At 38.6% G+C, this 18,483-nt stretch overlaps 2 protein-coding genes across 3 annotated transcripts in view; one reads left to right on the top strand and one right to left on the bottom strand.

Annotated features, from left to right (window-relative positions):
* LOC138043462 (BCL2/adenovirus E1B 19 kDa protein-interacting protein 3-like) overlaps window positions 1-416 on the top strand; it is a 9,137-nt gene extending 8,721 nt beyond the window's left edge. Inside the window, exon 7 of the mRNA XM_068889737.1 lies at window positions 1-416. This exon is cut by the window's left edge and continues 1,571 nt beyond it. The gene's annotated coding sequence lies outside the window, so the exon portion shown is untranslated.
* LOC138043461 (sideroflexin-2-like) overlaps window positions 1-17,404 on the bottom strand; it is a 17,578-nt gene extending 174 nt beyond the window's left edge. The window contains exons 1-11 of one of the 2 annotated variants that reach the window (XM_068889735.1): window positions 17,290-17,404; window positions 12,173-12,354; window positions 10,667-10,834; window positions 9,991-10,089; window positions 8,547-8,622; window positions 7,782-7,867; window positions 6,327-6,454; window positions 5,746-5,795; window positions 4,498-4,547; window positions 3,501-3,548; window positions 1-1,758 (exon numbers count right to left, since the gene is read on the bottom strand). The exon at window positions 1-1,758 is cut by the window's left edge and continues 174 nt beyond it. In XM_068889735.1, the coding sequence (XP_068745836.1) occupies window positions 1,662-1,758; window positions 3,501-3,548; window positions 4,498-4,547; window positions 5,746-5,795; window positions 6,327-6,454; window positions 7,782-7,867; window positions 8,547-8,622; window positions 9,991-10,089; window positions 10,667-10,834; window positions 12,173-12,342 (972 nt within the window). In that variant the 5' untranslated portion in view covers window positions 12,343-12,354; window positions 17,290-17,404 and the 3' untranslated portion in view covers window positions 1-1,661. Of the gene's footprint in view, window positions 1,759-3,500; window positions 3,549-4,497; window positions 4,548-5,745; window positions 5,796-6,326; window positions 6,455-7,781; window positions 7,868-8,546; window positions 8,623-9,990; window positions 10,090-10,666; window positions 10,835-12,172; window positions 12,355-16,091; window positions 16,174-17,289 lie in introns of those variants that run through there. The other variant, XM_068889734.1, reaches the window with a different exon arrangement.
* Between the last annotated feature and the right edge of the window lie 1,079 nt (window positions 17,405-18,483).

Here is an 18,483-nt window from a genome sequence, read left to right as displayed (position 1 = left end):
GTTGATAAGTGATAGTTTAGTGATGGCAAGATCGATACTTGAATTTACTTTTGGCAGCAGCTGCAATTTTGCAAACAACTCAATTAAGAATGAAATGTTGTTAAAAGCAGAAAGCACATGTAGGACACAGCTGTATTAAAATAAGTACTCTTGTAATATTGGTGGGTAACCAAATTATCAAACTCAATGTGTGATCAAGTCACTCACTGTTAGAACAATATTATTATGCTGTAATTAATGGTAAACATATCTCCATTTAAATTTAGTTTTAAGTTAGGAAATCTTTAATGCAGTTTTACAATAATAATAATTATAACTGTTATTGTCATTAGGTGTGTACATAGGAGTACTTCTTTATGAAAGTTCATAATATAGGTGTTGGCTGGTACAATGTGAAATAAATACAATTCAACTGACTGAAGAGCTCATACAGGCCTTTAAAAACTGTCAATCCTAAATCTTGGATGTTGTAAAAGTGATCACCTGTTTCTGCAATTACCACTGAGTTACCATATTCATATTATGAGATTATTATTTTGGTTTCAAGAAAACATTGCTATCATAGTGAAAACTGCAAAGTGCTTCATTTGTTCCAAGAAAAATTCTGTCAATGTTTCATACGAAATTTGAAACATCAAGCGATGACAATGGTTGAATGCAGCCAACAACGATATAAATTTCATTGCTGTGGTTTAGAGCCACTTGTTTTGTGAAGTTTCTGGTTGGTTGGCCGCCGATTCCCCTCTTGTCAACACGAGTTGGAGAAACTAAATACACGCCAGAAATATCATTTAAGAATGGTTGTCAGCACTTCACTACAGCTAAAATACTGCAACAATCTACTAGCTACACTGTATTTAGGACAGCCTTGCAGATAGCACACGATACGATTTAATGTCTCGACCCTTTAAAAAATAAATTCTGAAAAAATATATTCTCTGATTATAGATTTCCTAACATCAACAGATCACGCAGAATTCACAACAATTTATTGTCTTTTGTAGATAAGAATACTAATTTTCAGGCATAGTCCAGAGTTCTAAATATTATCATTAATCCCAAAATGGCCTTTCCACTTAAAAAAGAAAAATGTGGCATTTTTTTGCAAGGGCTTCAATTTTACCATCCTGTCAATTTTTTTATCACTCCCTGGTGCTATGAAATATTAGGGAACATGGCGCAGATTCTTCCAATGTGTTACCTTACCTCAGAATGTCAAAGTTCAAAAGTTGTCAAGAAAATTAAATTCCTCAGGCCTTTTTTTTAATTTTGTTAAAGATCAGGTGATCTGCATAATAATATTATTGTCTTCCCTATCTTCTTGCTATCTCCCTCCTCTTTGTGAAGTTACTGTATATTAAATAATCACGTAATTCTGTATGTGTAAGGTCAGAGAAGTGCAATGCTGGCACTTATTTACATCCTCAGTTGATTCTATTAAATGAAAGGCATGCATTAGATTATCCAATCCATGACAAGAAATGTTAATCTTATGCGAGCCCAACATTTTTTGGCGACTAAGTTTTATGCAAACAAGTTATTTGCATCATTTTATGTTGCCTTTACTTGGCATTCCATGGTTACATAAAATTAATTACTAGTATATTCTAATCATCATATGAATAACATTATTATTTTTGCCAACATTGCTGAAACATTGATTAAAGTCCCTTATTAAAATACACTGCTTTAATTCCTGGGTGTTGTTTTCTAATGGCCTCTTGTGCCTCAGGTTCAAGTTTATCCACTGACATTGAGCTGCAACAAAAACTAATCATATTACTTTATTGACATTTTATTTTGGGGAGCATGCAGTGATGGCACAAAATTAGAGCAATGATGCTGTGTTATATCATGGGTTGAGGTTGTTAGTTCCATACTTTGCTCAAAGGGGTTTTAGTATGGCTAACAAAGAAATGGCTTTATCAACTTGACCCCCATAGAGAAATTTGAATTCTGGCGTTTTGAGCATAATGCTAGGCATTCATTAGAGTGAGAACCCCTTCGTAAGAGCCCTTCGCTCGTCAGCTTTCAACTTTCTTTGGGTCTTGGAAAACTGCGAGCCAGCAAGCCATGTGAGTCTTGCAACTATTTAAAATAGTACTGATAAACAGTATTTACATGTAAGTCTAAGCACCCATTTAAAACGGTTAGCTTTCACTAACTGCATGCATGGCTTGCTGGCTCACATATTGCACTTGTAACCTCAATTTATGGTGGTTAATTATCAACAAGTTGATAAACCCACCGATGCAGCACCACAATAACTTTCGTCTGGGTAAGCACTAGTGGTGGGCCGATGATCGATTATAATCGAAAGTTGATCGAAAAGTTCAAGCGACGCGACAATCGATTTGGCTTTTTTCATAATCGATTGTCGCCGAAAAATTAAAAATTTATTGGGGACAAATAAAACTATTGTCAACTCTTGTGTGAGTTGTCTTTTTTCATGAACTCTAACTTCTAAGTCACAACAGCAGATATAATCTAAGATTGCCTGTGTTTACCTGGCGGTACCCTGTTCGCTGTGTTGTCACTTCACATACCTCACGCTTATTTGAAAGATGTGGCATGCTTAGCCGCTTTTATTTCGTAAACAACTGAACCAAAACATAAATTACAAGCTCACGGTTTTGCGTTTGTAATATCACTACCGTCCAAAATAAGTTTTGAAATAGATCTCAAATGCATTTACAAATCACCAGAGGAAGATAATGTCACCTCTGATCCAAGATGAACAATTGTTCGTTTTGGCTTGAAAATGTTTGTTTCGGTCTCCCCAATCTCTCCCCAATTCCCAGTGTCCTCTCTCAGACATGCCTCTGTTACATGTTGTTGACGAGTCCAACATGGCAGCTAAAATGGACGAGTTGGAGATCTTTCGCTATCCTGGAAACGCCAGGTCAAAAGTGTGGGAATATTTTGGTTTTCATCAAGTGAAGGAAGGGCCCACTTTGACTTCTATTTAGATGAATAATATGTGGAATGCTTATTGGTAGATTTTTCCGATTATAATCGATGATCGATCGGTTGGGGCAATCTGATTATTTCTGATGATCGAATGTGAAATCTCAACCGATTCCCACCACTACATCTTGCCTAACTCTTAGATCTACTTAATATTACTAAATTATTTTATGATCATGTGCAAAAATAAATAATCCAAAGAAACAGGCCGGTCTGTTTTCAACTGTTGAGGTTTGGGTAGGCCCTCCAACAACGTTTTCACTGAAGAAAAGTACAATAACAAATTTTGCCTTCACAAATGCACATTTCTTCAATCCCCATTGTTGTTAATTTTCTTGAAAAATTATTATGACTGTATGCAAACAAGAAATCAGTCCTTGACATTTAGATTCTTACATGTATATGGCATGCCAAATACAGAAAATTAAACACTTTAGGGAAAACATCAGTTTAAAAGTTATCCAGTGTTCTTCAATTAATTCAAGTAATTACTAAGAAAACCTAATAATGCTGTGAAACTATGGAGTACTTACCATTTTTGAGGGAAAATTGAACATGCAGCGGGTACCATAAAGCACAAACTAAAAATTGTTTATAAAAATTATTAGCAAACAAAATGTTATCAGTAAAAAAAATAACACAGACTGAATGAAATAAAGAAAAATCTGTATAACATAATTATAATTTTACCAACTGTAAATGTGCACTGTCATTATTGCAGTAAACTACCGGTAACCATATCAAGAATTTTGACTTCAGTTTTTACAGAAAGAAAGCCTAATTTATAGAACTAGCCAAAGAGTGAGAAACAAAAACTAATGCCACTTATATTAACAAAATAAAAGTGCCACTCTAAGCTTTGCCTCCAAGTACTGTACAACAGATTTCATGGACTTCTAGCTGGGTCATTATTATTAGCTTTAAAAATTGCTACCACATTATGAACAAACCTTTTCCATCAATTAAGCAACACTCACAGACCCTTTACACAATCTTAATACATGTAAGAACACTTTGGTACACGTAGCTCAATTACTGTTGCATGCTTGGCATTTTTCATAGCCTACTTTACGCTTTGGACCATTGTTCTAAACCAAGCTCATGAAAAACACTTCAATGATTCAATTAGAAGAATATTATTTCATTATACATGTACTATTCATATAAATAACATTGGAAGAAGGGGTTCTTGAAAGAAAATAATTAATAGTCATTTCAGCAAATCACTAAAATATATACATGTAAATATTTGTAGTGCATGTCAAAAGTTCATTCTCCAGGACCAACAAGAACTCTGAAGGTAATAATTTACTGCATGTATAATTATGTAAAACTGGCTTAGTCCATAAACAGCTGGTAATTTGACTGTTACAGGCAGGAAACATCCTGAAGCTTAATAGAAAAAGTTATACATGTACCTTTAAGAAAAACAACAAAACTAATAATTTTTATTATTGGTTGCCATTAATCAATAATTTTATGGTCCAATAGGTAATAGTTCCAAATCAAATAATTATGAATGACACTTACCTCACACCACAGAGAAGCATTTGAAGAGGTCCATGCATTGGTTTAATCCGCTGTTAGAACAAAATAATATTAAGTACCTTTTACTAACTCAGGACCATCCTGTAAGCTGTAAACTAAATCTTTTTCCAGTTCATTTCATTTCACACTCAGACCGTAAAACATAATAATTACACATGTACAAGTCTCCATCATCAAATGCCACCCATTTTCAACAATAAGGTACGGAAAGTAAGTGCTTAAGTTAGCATCAGCCTTTCCGCAACCTTCACCCCTCTATTCACTTTCCTCATATCCTAAGCCTTCAAACCAGGAACCTCACTTCACTACCAAAGACTGCTCTTATCTTCTGAAGTACCTCCATCTCCTCATTGCTTGTCATCATCATTGAAAAAAGTAACCAACTTCTCCACAACCACTTTGACCTCTCCATTGATGCCACTCTTCTTCCCTTTACCATCCTGTCCTTCAACACTAAAACAATCCAGCTTCTCCACAACCACCTTGATCCCGCTGTCTATTCCCTCGACCACGTGCACCATGTCCACTACCTTCAGCAACCTCTAAATCTACCTCACTCTCAGACTTGTTTCCTTCACCCACATCCTCTGACTCTGTAACAATCAGAATCACATCCCTCCTCACTTTCAGCATCAAATCCCACAAAGTCTTCCTCATCATCCCTTCCTCCAAACAACCCATTACATGTGTCTTCTCTAATTACTGTTTCTTCTGATTCACACTAACCTCCTTTCGATTTCATCCTTTACCATCTTAATCCCACCTTTCTCTGTCTTAGTCAACAGGGCCCGGTTGTTCGAAAGCCGATTACCTTAATCCAGGATTAGCGTAAATTTTTGTTTCATGTTCTCAACTTTTTTGGCGAAAGTTTCTTTTGTTGATTTTTGTTTTTCAAGATTGACTTCTTCTAATGTAAAGTTTTGCTGAATATCAGCATTGAACAGCATTTAGGAGTAGAGAAATAAACTCCTTGGTTATTTTTTAATCTGGGATTACCGTTAATCGGCTTTTGAACAACTGGGCCCAGATTATTAAGCTCAATTGACTTCAATTTCACTTCACAAGTTTCAACTTTATTTATTGCTATTGGTATACTAAATCAATACATGACATACATGCAGAACTGCATGACAGAACTGCAGTCAGTGCCAGTTTTTGAGATCTCTTCATTTGTGAATATTACTGATGACAAGTTCCACTGAATAAAATCATTTAAAGAGCCATACTAACCTGCATAAAGTGATATTTTTCTATTTTTTCCATTATAATAGGTATAACAACTGAAAGATAAAAAATCACAATTAAATGGTAGTAGATAAAATGTTTACCAAACAACAAGTGACCCTGTAATCCCAGCATCACAAAAGTATTTTTATTTATTATTTTATTTATTTTCAAGTGGGCACAGTACATGTAAATCCTACAAGAATCAGAATAGATTTTCTTTTGTGACTTTTTCTTTGGTACAGTGTATGTTAAATTTTGTTTGCTTGCCAAATGTGAGTGGAAAAAGTCAACATAAATTTTAATGTGCATTCTATAATTTCATCCAGTCATAGAAAGAAATTTTTCAACTTGGCAGGCTGTACTAAAGCATACAGCTCACTAACATGGTCAATCGTTGTGACTTCACTATCTGAGTGTAATAAATTAATTATTATGTCAAGTCAGGCCGTCTTTCCATTTGTCCTTGTGCAACACAGCCACTCGTACATGTATTATGAACAATGCAGTGTACTTACATGTGTACTTGCAATAAAAACTAACATTGTTGTAATTTTAAGATAATATGAATTTTTCTAGCAACTCACTCATTCCTGGTGCAGCCATTGTAACTCTGGAGATCACAACTTGTGTTATTCCTTTTACAGCTGCCTTTTTCGATTTTCCCACAGGATTATTATTTTCATCAAACACAACAATACCATCAATAATTTCTCTATTCATAAAAAAGAGAAAAAAAATTTAATATACAGGATAAACTTGGCTCTTAAAGCCTAAACCGTTCTTGCTGCAAGTCCAGGTCATGTTAAACATTTTTGATGTGAACCCATGCAAAACTCAATTAAATACAGTACTCCAGAAAAAATACCTCATTTTTTTTCATTGTATGTGTACTCCTGCTAACTACATTTGTATGGCATTCTTGTTGGAGTATCTTTCTCGATAGTTATTGAAAGGAAATGGAATGCTTACTGTTCAATTTTTTTTTACAGTGCACAGTGTAGGCTCACAATAATGTCAAAAAAGGTCAAGCTGACCTCATAGGATTTTTATTGCGGCATCAATAATGTTTATCATTAATTACAAAAAACTGAACGTGACAATCATTTTAAAACGTGACAGTTGTAAGTAAAGAGGCTTCAGGTTACAAATCGTGGTCAACAAAATGAATGCAACTTAATAAGCCTTTGACTCTCAAACGGGCCTGAACTGGCCAGACTTGGTATTTTACTCTGTCCAATGTAAATGTGATACAGATCTGCCGCTCATATTGTACAGTGTATGTATTACATATATCTATTTGAGTGGTTATAACAAGTTACTAATGAAATGTGGCCAATTCAGAACACCAAATTTAGAAGAAAGGAAATATTTTTCCCATAACATCAACATTTTGCACATGAATTTCTTACTTAGAATCAATCAGTGATACAGGAAATGTGAAATTTTCATATAATTATTTGAACTGGGGAAAGTGAAATACAAAGAAAAGAGGTGTATGCTTGTTAACAAGCAATACATGTATGTAAACTGTAGTAGGACTACACAGGCTTTGGCAGTAAAAGGGATTACAGTTATTGGGTGCACCCTGACACAAGAAAGGGTGGCAGTAACACGCCCTGTGAGTGACTGTATGGGGGCGGCACTGACACACAGGTCTTGCCATGTAACAAAATGAGGGTGCCAGCAACACACCATGAACAAAATGAGCAATGGAGTTGGGTGGCACCAACAAACCCTCCAACATGCAGCTGAAAGTGGCAAGTTCTAATGTGAGCTGCAAAATATGGTGCCAACCACAGCTGAGCTGGTAATGCAGTCCAGCTTCATTGAAAACAACAGGGCAGGGAAGGGTTGGAGAAACTAAAGAGGGACTTGTACTAAAGAAAGCCTACAAAAAAAAAACTGCCATAAGGACGGTGTAATTATTACCTTAAAACAGAAAATGGATAGCTTCTGGTAATTATTTTTGCCGGTAATTGACATGTCAGTGTTCAGTATTCCATGCTGAAAAAAACTGTACTTTTCTACATTTAACTTACCTCTGTCTTGTGAGGGGAATATTAACACAGTTAGCTGCTGCAACTGCAATGAAAGGAACCCAACGAGCTAAAAGAGGAGGAGCAGTCTGAAGAAAAATAATAAATATTATTATTGTTTATAAAGGAACTGGAAGTCAGTTATCACATTCAGCTCTTCAAAAAAGGAATTCCATACAAAGATCCTTGCATAGAAACAAGGAAAAAATGTCTCAAACTGCACATCTACAAAATATTATCAGGAGAAAATAAATGACATTATCAAAGTTCTCTGCGGTTGACTTCACCTTCACCTTCACCTCTATTAAGTTGGTAAAGCTCACAAGGCATCACACCAACATGTACATGTATGTATATCACAACTTACAAAATTGTTACATTAATGTAATAAAATTAAAAAAAGCTATGACCGAGGGTGTAGTTTAATGTTAAAGAGGTCCTCTCGAGAACATTGAGGGGGCCGAGAGACTTACCTTTGGACACCTTCCCCTTCAACGCACAGGTTTGGTGACCATGCACGCATGAAATCTTTAGTCAATAGTACAACAATACACTGAGACTGCCTTATATTAAGCAGGAGGTACTTTTTTACCAAGCTCTTTTTCTTCTCTTTTTTCTGTCAGAAGTTAAAGGAGAGAGGTTGTGTTTTAAACTATATTATTTTATTTCATGCTAATGGGGCCATTAATTTTTTTGCATCTCAAAATCTTCCTTTTAATATGGCCTTATATAATACACATGTATGTGAGTGTTGACTATCCCTCTCACCTTCACAAGAGTATTCAAACCCACTGAAACAGCCACTGCGCTTGACGTTGCTGATACATAAGCGATCCCAATCTGTCTGAAAAATAAAGTGACATGAAAATGTTCATAAATCATCTCCTTTGGACATTTTGGGGACCTACAAATTACATTACCATTATTTTGGAAACGTTTCGCCAAAACAATATAAAAATTACCTTTATGTGATAATGATGGAATTACTTGTACATGTAAAATAATGACCACTGCATACTGGTAGTTTTTATGCACAGTCACTTGACTGTGCAGCAGATATTTTTTACAGGCCACAGGTCATTGGTTTACAAATACAGAAAGTATCCCAAACATTCTTTAAAGCTAACCTTAGACCTAAAAACCTTTGTTTAGGTCTAATTAGCGTAGGGTTAGCTTTTATGAATGTTTAGGATATTTTCTGTATTGGTAAAACAACGACCTGTCACCTGTGGCATGTAAAAAATACCAGCCGCTTGACTGTAAGTCCTCATTTCCCTGATACAATGTAACTCAAGAATTGTATATTTTCTTCAAGACTTAAGTAACAAACGTTTCGTGAACGTCGTCACGATTTACTAGCCAGGTAGCCAGGCCTTCTGAAGGTCCAACGAAAGTACTTCAACAGCCGTCAATAATACAGATACTGCAAAAACTTAAAACTTCAAAAACTTCCAAGGCCGTGATCTTTTACTCAAAGAAGAGAAAATTTGACTTCCGGTTCCTGTCCGTGGTCTAAATGCCACCCACAAAAAAAGAAAATGTTGTACACGCAAGCATTGAGATGTTGGGAACTTGCATCTCATTGCATTTTCTATGAGTTACTACCCCCAATAAAACATGAATCCTATCAAAAATGTGTTTACTGTATGTGAAGGTAGCGAAAAGCGATACTCAAGTGAATGGAAGTGTTGGGCGGAAGTAAACGATACAAAGCTGGAAGTCTGGGCAGTTGAGACCGCCATTTTAAATGTTTAATTTGTAGATTGAAGCTAATAATGTTAACTTTATCTCAATGGCCAGGAGGTCTGACTTTTGTTTTAAAAGAACGTATGTAAGTATGTTTTTGTGCTTCAGATCGATTGTATGTTGCTTTCATGTTTTGTACGTGGTTCATGACCTTTTGGAAAAGTAGTTTCCCACGAAACCCCCCTACCCCTTGGAAATTGCTGCTCTTTAACCCTCCCTCCTCTTCGGAATTTCCAATGATCTTCCGTGGTGGGGGTATGGATATTTTCTGGAACCACACATTGTATAGATTTATGAAAAGCAGAGTAAAAGGTTTAATGATAGAGTTGGACTTCCAGATGACTTGTGTATTAATTTTGCTGTTCTGCATTCCATAACAAGGCAAGTTACAAGACATATTATGGAAAATGGGCAGTACTGTAGTCTGTTTTTATATTACATGTATATAATTTTATTTAACACTCACTTCCCAGTGATAGTTGATTTAGCATTTCTGTTGGTATAGTTGACTAAAGCATTGAATGACTGGTTGATCCATTGCCAAAACACTACTGCTGGAACAGTCCTGGTAAAAGAGAAATGTCAGGAGCTTAATAGGCTAATTTAATAATAATTATTTTTGCAAAAACCTCTACAATTGAGGATTTCACAGTTTCATGACCAACCTACATATAGATGTTTCAGAAAACTGAAAACTTGAAAAATCTACACTACATTACATGTAGGTAATTATCTCTAATCATCCTGGATGGTTGCAAATTGGGGAAGCCTGAATCTTAAAATCCACAACTTTTTCCCAACATGTCCCAACTGGATAAGAAATACCAAATTTACATAAAACAAAAAAGAGCATTTACAGTGTAAACGATCCCACACTCTTCCAAAAACAAGAAAATCTACTCATCAAGCTACAAGGACCCTCAGGAGAATGACATTGGTCACTTGTTTTACAGTATATGGATGTTCTCTAGACTAGACTGTTTCAGTTTTAAAGTGATTTTAAGCCAGCAATTAACCAATTTACAAGAAAAAAGAAAAAAGTGGCTTGGTCGTTTAGTAATGCCTTTCTCTGTTGCCAAGAGCATTTTAAACATTCTTTAAATGCACAAGTGTTAAAGGAAAGACATGCTCATGCTACAGACCTGTACCATTGAAGCATTGCTCCTGTTATTGCCATACCCCCGGGGACCTGAAAGGACATACGGCCCATGAAGTTCATTCGCTCCCCAGTATCAGGATGAAATGCAGAGTCGACCAGATGCTTTGCATGCCAAAGTTCATCAACAGTCACCCTGGATGTTTTTCCTTGTCTAGTGAGACAAACATTGCAAATAAGAGCAAAGAATTTTGTTGTTTTGAATATACTATAAATTTAACCCTTTGACGTCCAAACTGGCCTAAACCGGCCAGACTTAGTATTTTACTCTGTCTAACGCCAGACGATTTTTTTTTCTTGTCAATGGGGAACCCCTGGGAGTCAATGGCTTAATCACTCACTCAAAACCTATGTTCCCATTAAAAGTCATCCATCACACAAAGTCAGGTACCTGGTAACTACTAAACATTATCTAAAGCATAGTGGTTAGCCCCCTACCCGTCAAACCCCTCTCCATGTTTGCATTGACTACTTCGTTGCAAATCAAATCGTTTCGCAAAACATTAGTTGAAGAAAAATTCTGATTGCCTGTCTAAAGAGTTGTTTTACTTAACCACAGATGTACTTTGCTTGCCCAGACAATCGGGCAACCGTTAGTGTCACGGACACAGAAAGGTCAAGATGGAAGAATGTGCTGAAAGAACCTGTAATGTGGGAAAAAATGCTGCTTGGTGGCAGCTAACAAAGGTCTTCTAAAACAGCAGCAAACAAACAAGTGGACCATGCCCTTGAGAGTCAACCTTATATGAACTGATTGACAATAGTGTGGCAATAGTGTCCGAACTGAATCGCCTGAAGGGATGTAGTATAAGAGAAATAGTACACGTGTACGTGAAGCTCTCCACAACTCAGTGGAGCTTTGCAGGAAAAGGAACTGGTACACTGTACCTCAAGAGATGGAAGTTGAAGATATCCTTGCTGATCAGGAGATACCGTAATGCGAGAGGGGGAGGAAGGCTGTTTGAAGCTGGGTATGGAGGATACCATACTTGAGAAGTCTCCATGACTGGTTTGGACAAGAGAAATACCAAAGAGACTAAAAGACTTGATTCTCTCTGAGCTGGTTGTTTGTTATTATCTGCTTACTTGACTTTGTTTTTTCTCTGAAGGAGGAAATGGATGTGGGATATTTCGTGTATTTCGGTAAAATGGGAGAGAGTGCAATTAAAGATACATTCTAGTCATTGAGTTCAATCTAATTCATCTAGACTGGTTCAATCTGTGCCCTGAATTCTAGACCAGGCACAGGTACCTAGTCTAAACAGTGCCTTAATTAAATTATTATTTAAGATGCATGCCATGATGCATGATTGTTCCTCTTTTCGTAGAGATTATGACCCTGGTTTAGAATGCATCTGGGGTTTGAATGTAAGACCTCTTAGAAGGTACATGTATGCATTCTGGTGAATTATTGGTTTAGGTTACATGTATAGTACTGAACATAATTCTAAGTGAAAAGTAACAATATTGAGAAGGCAAGTGATAAACTCACTCATAAGTCTCCACAAGTTCTTTTGCTTCATCAAGCTCCTTGTTAGTGTAAAGAGCTTTCCTCCAGTCTGTTATCGCAAAGAAGTGTTTAAATCTTCCCCAGAAAGTTGACTGATCCCATCTTGGTATACCCAAGTTGACCTGTCCTGGTAATGCTAATTCTGTAGACATTTTGTTCTCTTCCTGTTTGAACAAACATACATGTATGATGCATGATGAATGATGCAGTATTACATGTAGAAAACAAAAGGTATTCAAAATGCAAAATGCCAAGCTGTTAAAACTGCTGGTTAACAAAGGTATTATTATAATTTCTGTTAATCAGATTTATGACAGATGACAGATTCACAGGGTTACCAAAATGTGTGGGTAACACAATGCAACTCAATGTGGATAACTTTACCATGAGTTATTGACAGCTCAACCATATGGCAGGAACACAGTGGCAATGGTCATTGGCTAAATAGAGAATGAAAATTCTACCCAAAATGCAAGATATACAAAAAAATTAAAGATCCGACAATGAACATTTGATGATCAGGGTGAAGTCCAGATTGGATGGCCACCAACCCTTCAAGCACCAGTAATGAGGACAAGATGACCTGTGAATAGCGAACTGTAACAATTTAATTTCGACAACAACTTGGTTACAACAGCATTGCTGCCGAATGAGACATGATGAACTACAACACACGTAATACGCAAGTGTGGCTAACAACGACCGCTAGTGCAACCTCTTCTTTTTCAGTTAACAATAAAAGTGGAACTAATGTGATAGAATTCTAATAAAGGAAATGTATCTTAGGAATATCACCAGGTCCATCTGTATGAAGTAGGGGACTCACGGATCCTGATTCACATAGTCTAGATTAACTACTCTAGGACATAGTCTAGCAGGTGCAGTACTTTGGTGGACTGTGGGTGCGCTGAGGTCTTGGTTCTGAGACAATCCCTGTCGTTCAGTGATTGGAGAGAGTCAGATGATCTCAGAAGTGTGGAAGTAGGTGTGGAAGCTGGAGGATGTTGGGGATTGTTTCATTTGGAGTAATGACGTGTGGGTATTCATCTGAACATGGAGAGGAGTCAGATGGGTCTGGACTGTGTGGGTAGAGAAGCTCAGGTGGAATGGTCATGCCATGGTCGTCGTCATAAGCAGGGAAAACTGACAAGTCCTCCACAGGTGGGACAGTAGGGGGTACACCATAACACTTGGCTAGCTTATCTTTGTATGAAGTTGTGTGGAGTTGAAAACCAGTGAATTTCTTGATGAAGCACCACTCTCCATCAATGCAGACAATGATGTACCGGTCGCATGCTCAGAACTTATCATGGTCATACTTCACAAATACAAGGTCTCCAACTTGTAGAGGGGTCAAGGAATTTAATGAGGTTTGTCCCCTTTGGCCTTTTCATTGCAGGGTTTTGTATCAGATAAGGGGATCTGCTCATTGTTGTTCACCAATGAGCCGATACCTGTATCTGACTGGTTGTGTTGTGTCCAAAGCTTGCAGGCGTAGAGGCCTTGGCTCTTAATTCGTGAGTTCAACCAGGCTGTTGTAATAAGGAGCTTTTAAGTGCGCATGTTTTTGAGACACGGACGGCAACCGGAAGAGAACATTTTGCGTGCTCTGACCGTGTTGTTTCCCAGCTTTTTATACTACTCATCTCTAATGGAGAAAAGATACCCAGCAATGTGAATGTGATTGTGTGAAGGCAAGTTAAAAGTGAAAATAGCTCACTCCTGGTTGCCATCCACGTCTTAAAAACGTGCGAGCTTAAGCTCCCTAATGGCTCAGCTCAGCTCAACAACAGGACCTCCACCAGGCTCTTGGCGTAAGAGTTCTATTTTGAGTAGTTACAGTACAGCCTTTTAGGAGCTGGATTTTTTTGATGTTTTTAACCTGACCGACCTGTGTTGCTCAGGTGGTTTTACCTAGACAAAAACCAAACCCATTGGTTTTCACTGCGTTAGAACCATGCAAGGGGTGCAGGCCCACAACAAGTTAAGCAAGGGCATCACAAAGAGTGTCGCTCTTTTCATTAGGCAATATGCAAGACCCTGTGTAGGAGGCTGCACATTCTCTCAGAGGCAGGATGAGTTACATGTAATTTTGATGGCAGTGCTTGATAAAGTCAGTGGCAAATGACACCCCAACGACTTTAGGTGTGATACGCAGGTGTGGCAGAAATCTGACACACGAGTTATGGCAGTATTCATATCCAGGGCAAAGAAGTTGCACTGTAACACCATTGAAGCTAGTGATTGGAAGAGTGGTCTAGTTTAATTAATGTGCAGAGCGATAAGTAACAGGATGTGGTGCCACAATCAATTCAATGGGGGCAACAGTGGTTGTTGGCCCTAGACGACTAGCAGGCCATCTTAAGAAAGAGACACGATGTTTAGGTAGCGCTTGACATGTTTGATGTTGGTTAGTTTCTTAGATGAACGGGTGGCTTGTTTCAGAAACAAGACATAAATCAGGGCACTCGTTTTGGATGCTGAATGACATGGGCCTGCTGGTAAAGGGTGGGTGCTTACCATGGTCTAAGATATCTTGGACAGACATGCTGCGCACAGTGGAACTCTCAGTTTCATGAATGAAGGAGGAGATTTGGCAATGGGGTGCATTGCAGTCAGGAGCATTTCGGCTGACAAAGTTCAGAGGTAAATTGACATTCCCTGCAAGATATTGGAGACTCACCTGCTATCTGCTGACAGTGGTAAGGAGGTCACATGAGGGCTGGCAGAAACCTCTCCTTGGGAAAGCTTGTTGACACCCTGGACACAAGGTTGGCTGTTGGTCACGGCACATGAGTAGTGTTTTGCCTGGGTAACGAACGGACTTAACTGCTTGACCGCAGCTAGGATACCGGTACTCAGTGCTTCGACTTCACAGAATGACCAAGGTCATGTTCTCAATGGTGGAACCATCAGTCATGATCCAAAGTTGGTCGGATGGGCATGGGAGAACAATGAACTTGTCTGATTTAAGGGCTTCTTGTGTATAGGCAAATTTTTGGTAAAGGTTATCATCCCATTTCAGTATGTCATGGGATTGCAGGTTGGCTAGGGAAGACTCAAGCGGGGCTATGAGTTGGGAGCAATGGGGTAGCACACGGCTAAGGACCTTGTACATGTAGGTGCTGATGAAGGGACATAGACCAAGGCTGTTGCCTAACAGGAGCCCGGTAGCCTGGGGCTCCCAAAGAATAGCTCTGGGCGCCTTAATTTTTCACAGCAACACCTTTCACTTCATATGTTGGGCTCCTAAGTTCTCAGCGTTTAGCTCTGAGGGCCCCTTTAAAGTTTTCTTAGGCAGCAGCCTCGACATAGACCTTTGACAGACTCAGGAGGAACAGCTGAGTATGCTGGACCAGTTGAAAATGAGCTCCTCATTAGCGTCACTCCCACAATAAAGATCACCAGCAAGCTTTGTTGCATATGGACGCTTAAGACCCGACACATTCATTTTCAGTTAGAACTAATGCCATCTCGGGGCCAGGCATGTCCATAATTATCTGATCTTGTGTACACTCTGATGCTGCGAAATGGGGTGACAACACCAAGGAAGATCCAACTTTATTATGCTGTATTGACGACATTGGCAAAGGCAGTAATGAGTTGGAATCCCCCAGAAGGGTTTTTGATGAGGAAGGTCCAACGTGGGGCGACGCAAGACTTTGCATCGCTCCAGCACATGAGATGCACTTAAAAGAGTTCTTCAAGGCGGCGGATACATGTAGTTCGCAGTATGTTGGTACTGTTGACTAAGCAAACTTTGTTGGCCACAGCTTTGGTAATGAGGCTCAGGCCAGAGCTGTGAAGCCTTAGGAGATTAATTGGATGGATGGTGCATCAGTATGGGCTTTGTGGCTAAGGTGCTTAAGAAGGGTTTGTATGGCCATTTCAAGAAAGTTACCTGGAAAGACAGTGGTGGAAGGCGATGACGAGCACAGACTGTAAGAATGGCTGTGATGAACTGGATGGGCATGAGAGGTGGCACTGAACTGCAAATTGTAAAGAATAACTTCAGAACCCTGGACCAGAATGTCCCTTTTAGCAGAACAAACTGAGACATCATCACCAATCATGAATGGTGTTCCAGCTAACACATCCATGTCCAAATCTTCAACTGCAGGAGCATCAACTTTAAGACGCTTATTGGCACATGAGAAGGTGAGGTGGGTCTCACCGTCAACAGAACTGGAGTGACCCTGTCCGGTTTTAAGCCTGTTGGGATGTTCTCATAATGGGAGCATCGATCCTGTGGCTACAGAGGCTTTAAATCATGCTGTATCTAAGGTAAACTTGAGCAGGTGTTGTCTGTCATAGCACTAGCCTCCCACCAATGTGGCCCAGGTGCAATTCCCAGTACTCAGCATTGTATGTGGGTCGAGTTTCTTGGTTCTCTACTCTGCTACAAGAGTTTTTATCCGGGTACTCAGGTTTTTCCCTCTACTCAAAAAACTTGATTTGATTTGCATTACTTTGTTGATTTCAGTTTTACAGAGTCTCCAATTATCCTAGCTATTATAGAAGACTAGACACTTCATAAATGCCCTTTCCTTTCATATCCATTTAGATCACCTATGGTTCCCTTTCCACTGTCTCTTCATAACCACACCCCTTCCCCTCCCCTAAGTCTAAGGAACGTATTGCTTTAAGAAAACGATCAAATTGGCCTCTCGGGATGGTTAAACACCCGATTAAATGATTGATTACATTGGTTACACAAACAAATTAGCTATCTATTAAAATTTAGGACTCCATTTTATCTAAACTGCAGAATACCGGAGAATACCCGGCCATTTTAATTATTTGCACATTAATTAATGGTAAATGTTGTTAAATGCTTCGTTTTTTTCAAACGATGAGCCAACAAGTACACATTAGTGGTAGGGTATTCTGCAGTTAATTTACGGCAAGCATAGGCCACGAATGAAAAATTAAGACCATCGCACGGAGATTGGATTGCAGTAGTTCTGCTCCGTTTACATCGATTTTGGCCTTCAATGGGTGAACTTAATTAAACTGTTGTCGAAGAAATTGCGTAAACTTATCAGAATGATCCTTGCCATCTTAATAATTTTAGAGAAAAATTGATAAAATCAACTCACCAGAAGACCCGCCTCAAGACAGAAAAGCGATTAAATAAAAAGGTCGTGTCACAAATAGATCTTTCTTGGTTCCATTGTTCATTGTTCTTTTTCTTTTCGCGGGAAGGTGTATCACAGGCTCCTAAGAAGACTCAGCGGTAGCACAAAAAACAATATATTATGTCATGAAAGGCTAGTCAAAGAGTACTTTTGTGGAGCAGCCGCTTACCAGTGTTTGTTTTGAAAGATGGAACTCGATCATGGCGGGAGTGTTGTGATAGAAGAATATCAAGAAATTAGAAGCGCTTTTAGCGGTGGACGAGACCACGCTGGTATTTCAGCTGTTCTGTTTGATCCTCTTGAAGAACTTGTGTGGGCAGCATATCATCGGTGGGTATATACAACAATCAGAGGATGAGCTAAGTTATGATATCATTGAAGGGCGAAATCCAATCCGTGTACGCTGTATGACAAATGTCTGTAAACCAAACATTAACCCCTCAGAATGTTCTGTGGTAGGTTGAATTTGAAATAAGGTGACCGTAGCGTTAAGTCTGTCATTGCTTAAGTTGTTTCGTTCTAGCATGGCCATTCAATGGTATTTTGCGTAAAACTGTTCACACAATGAACATGTATTGTTGCTGGAGTCAAATGCAGTCATCTCGGGAGACCCAGCGGAATGAAGAATTTGCGGTTGACAAACTACGGTCTGTCACCCCGTTAAGGGTCAGTTTGTTCTCAACGGTCGAAGCGGTGGCCACTCTTGTGATAAAGCACCGCCTTCGAAAGCTGTTTAGTTGCAATATTCCCCGCCTCACTCAGACGTTGCTCACAGGACTGCTATCGCGTTGATGGTGGGTTGAGATGAAAGTTCAATCTTTGTCAATTGATTCTGAGTGGAATTGGGACCGTGGAACATTTTATCCAGAATATTTGACTTCAAATTGGTGGCTCCTGAGAAGTTAGTCTCCAGCCGTAGGATTTTATATAACCGTTGACAACCCAGAAATTGAAAAATGGCTCAAATCAAATCACTTTGGATCTGGAAAAAAACCACACAGGAGATTATTTTTTTCATATAATTATCTTCTTAAGCTTTTTATCGGAATTCCATAGAAATCCTTATATTTTTGTCTGCCATGGTCACACTGAGCTTCGGGCGCCTGTATTTAAGAACTGGATTATGGCGATGAAAATAAATAAAAACTTCATACC

The sequence above is a fragment of the Montipora capricornis genome, chromosome 3 (assembly GCF_036669925.1).
Source record: "Montipora capricornis isolate CH-2021 chromosome 3, ASM3666992v2, whole genome shotgun sequence".
NCBI classification, from domain to species: Eukaryota; Metazoa; Cnidaria; class Anthozoa; order Scleractinia; family Acroporidae; genus Montipora; species Montipora capricornis.
The sequence above is the reverse complement of the archived record's forward strand: the minus strand, read 5'-3'. Positions and strand labels throughout refer to the sequence as shown.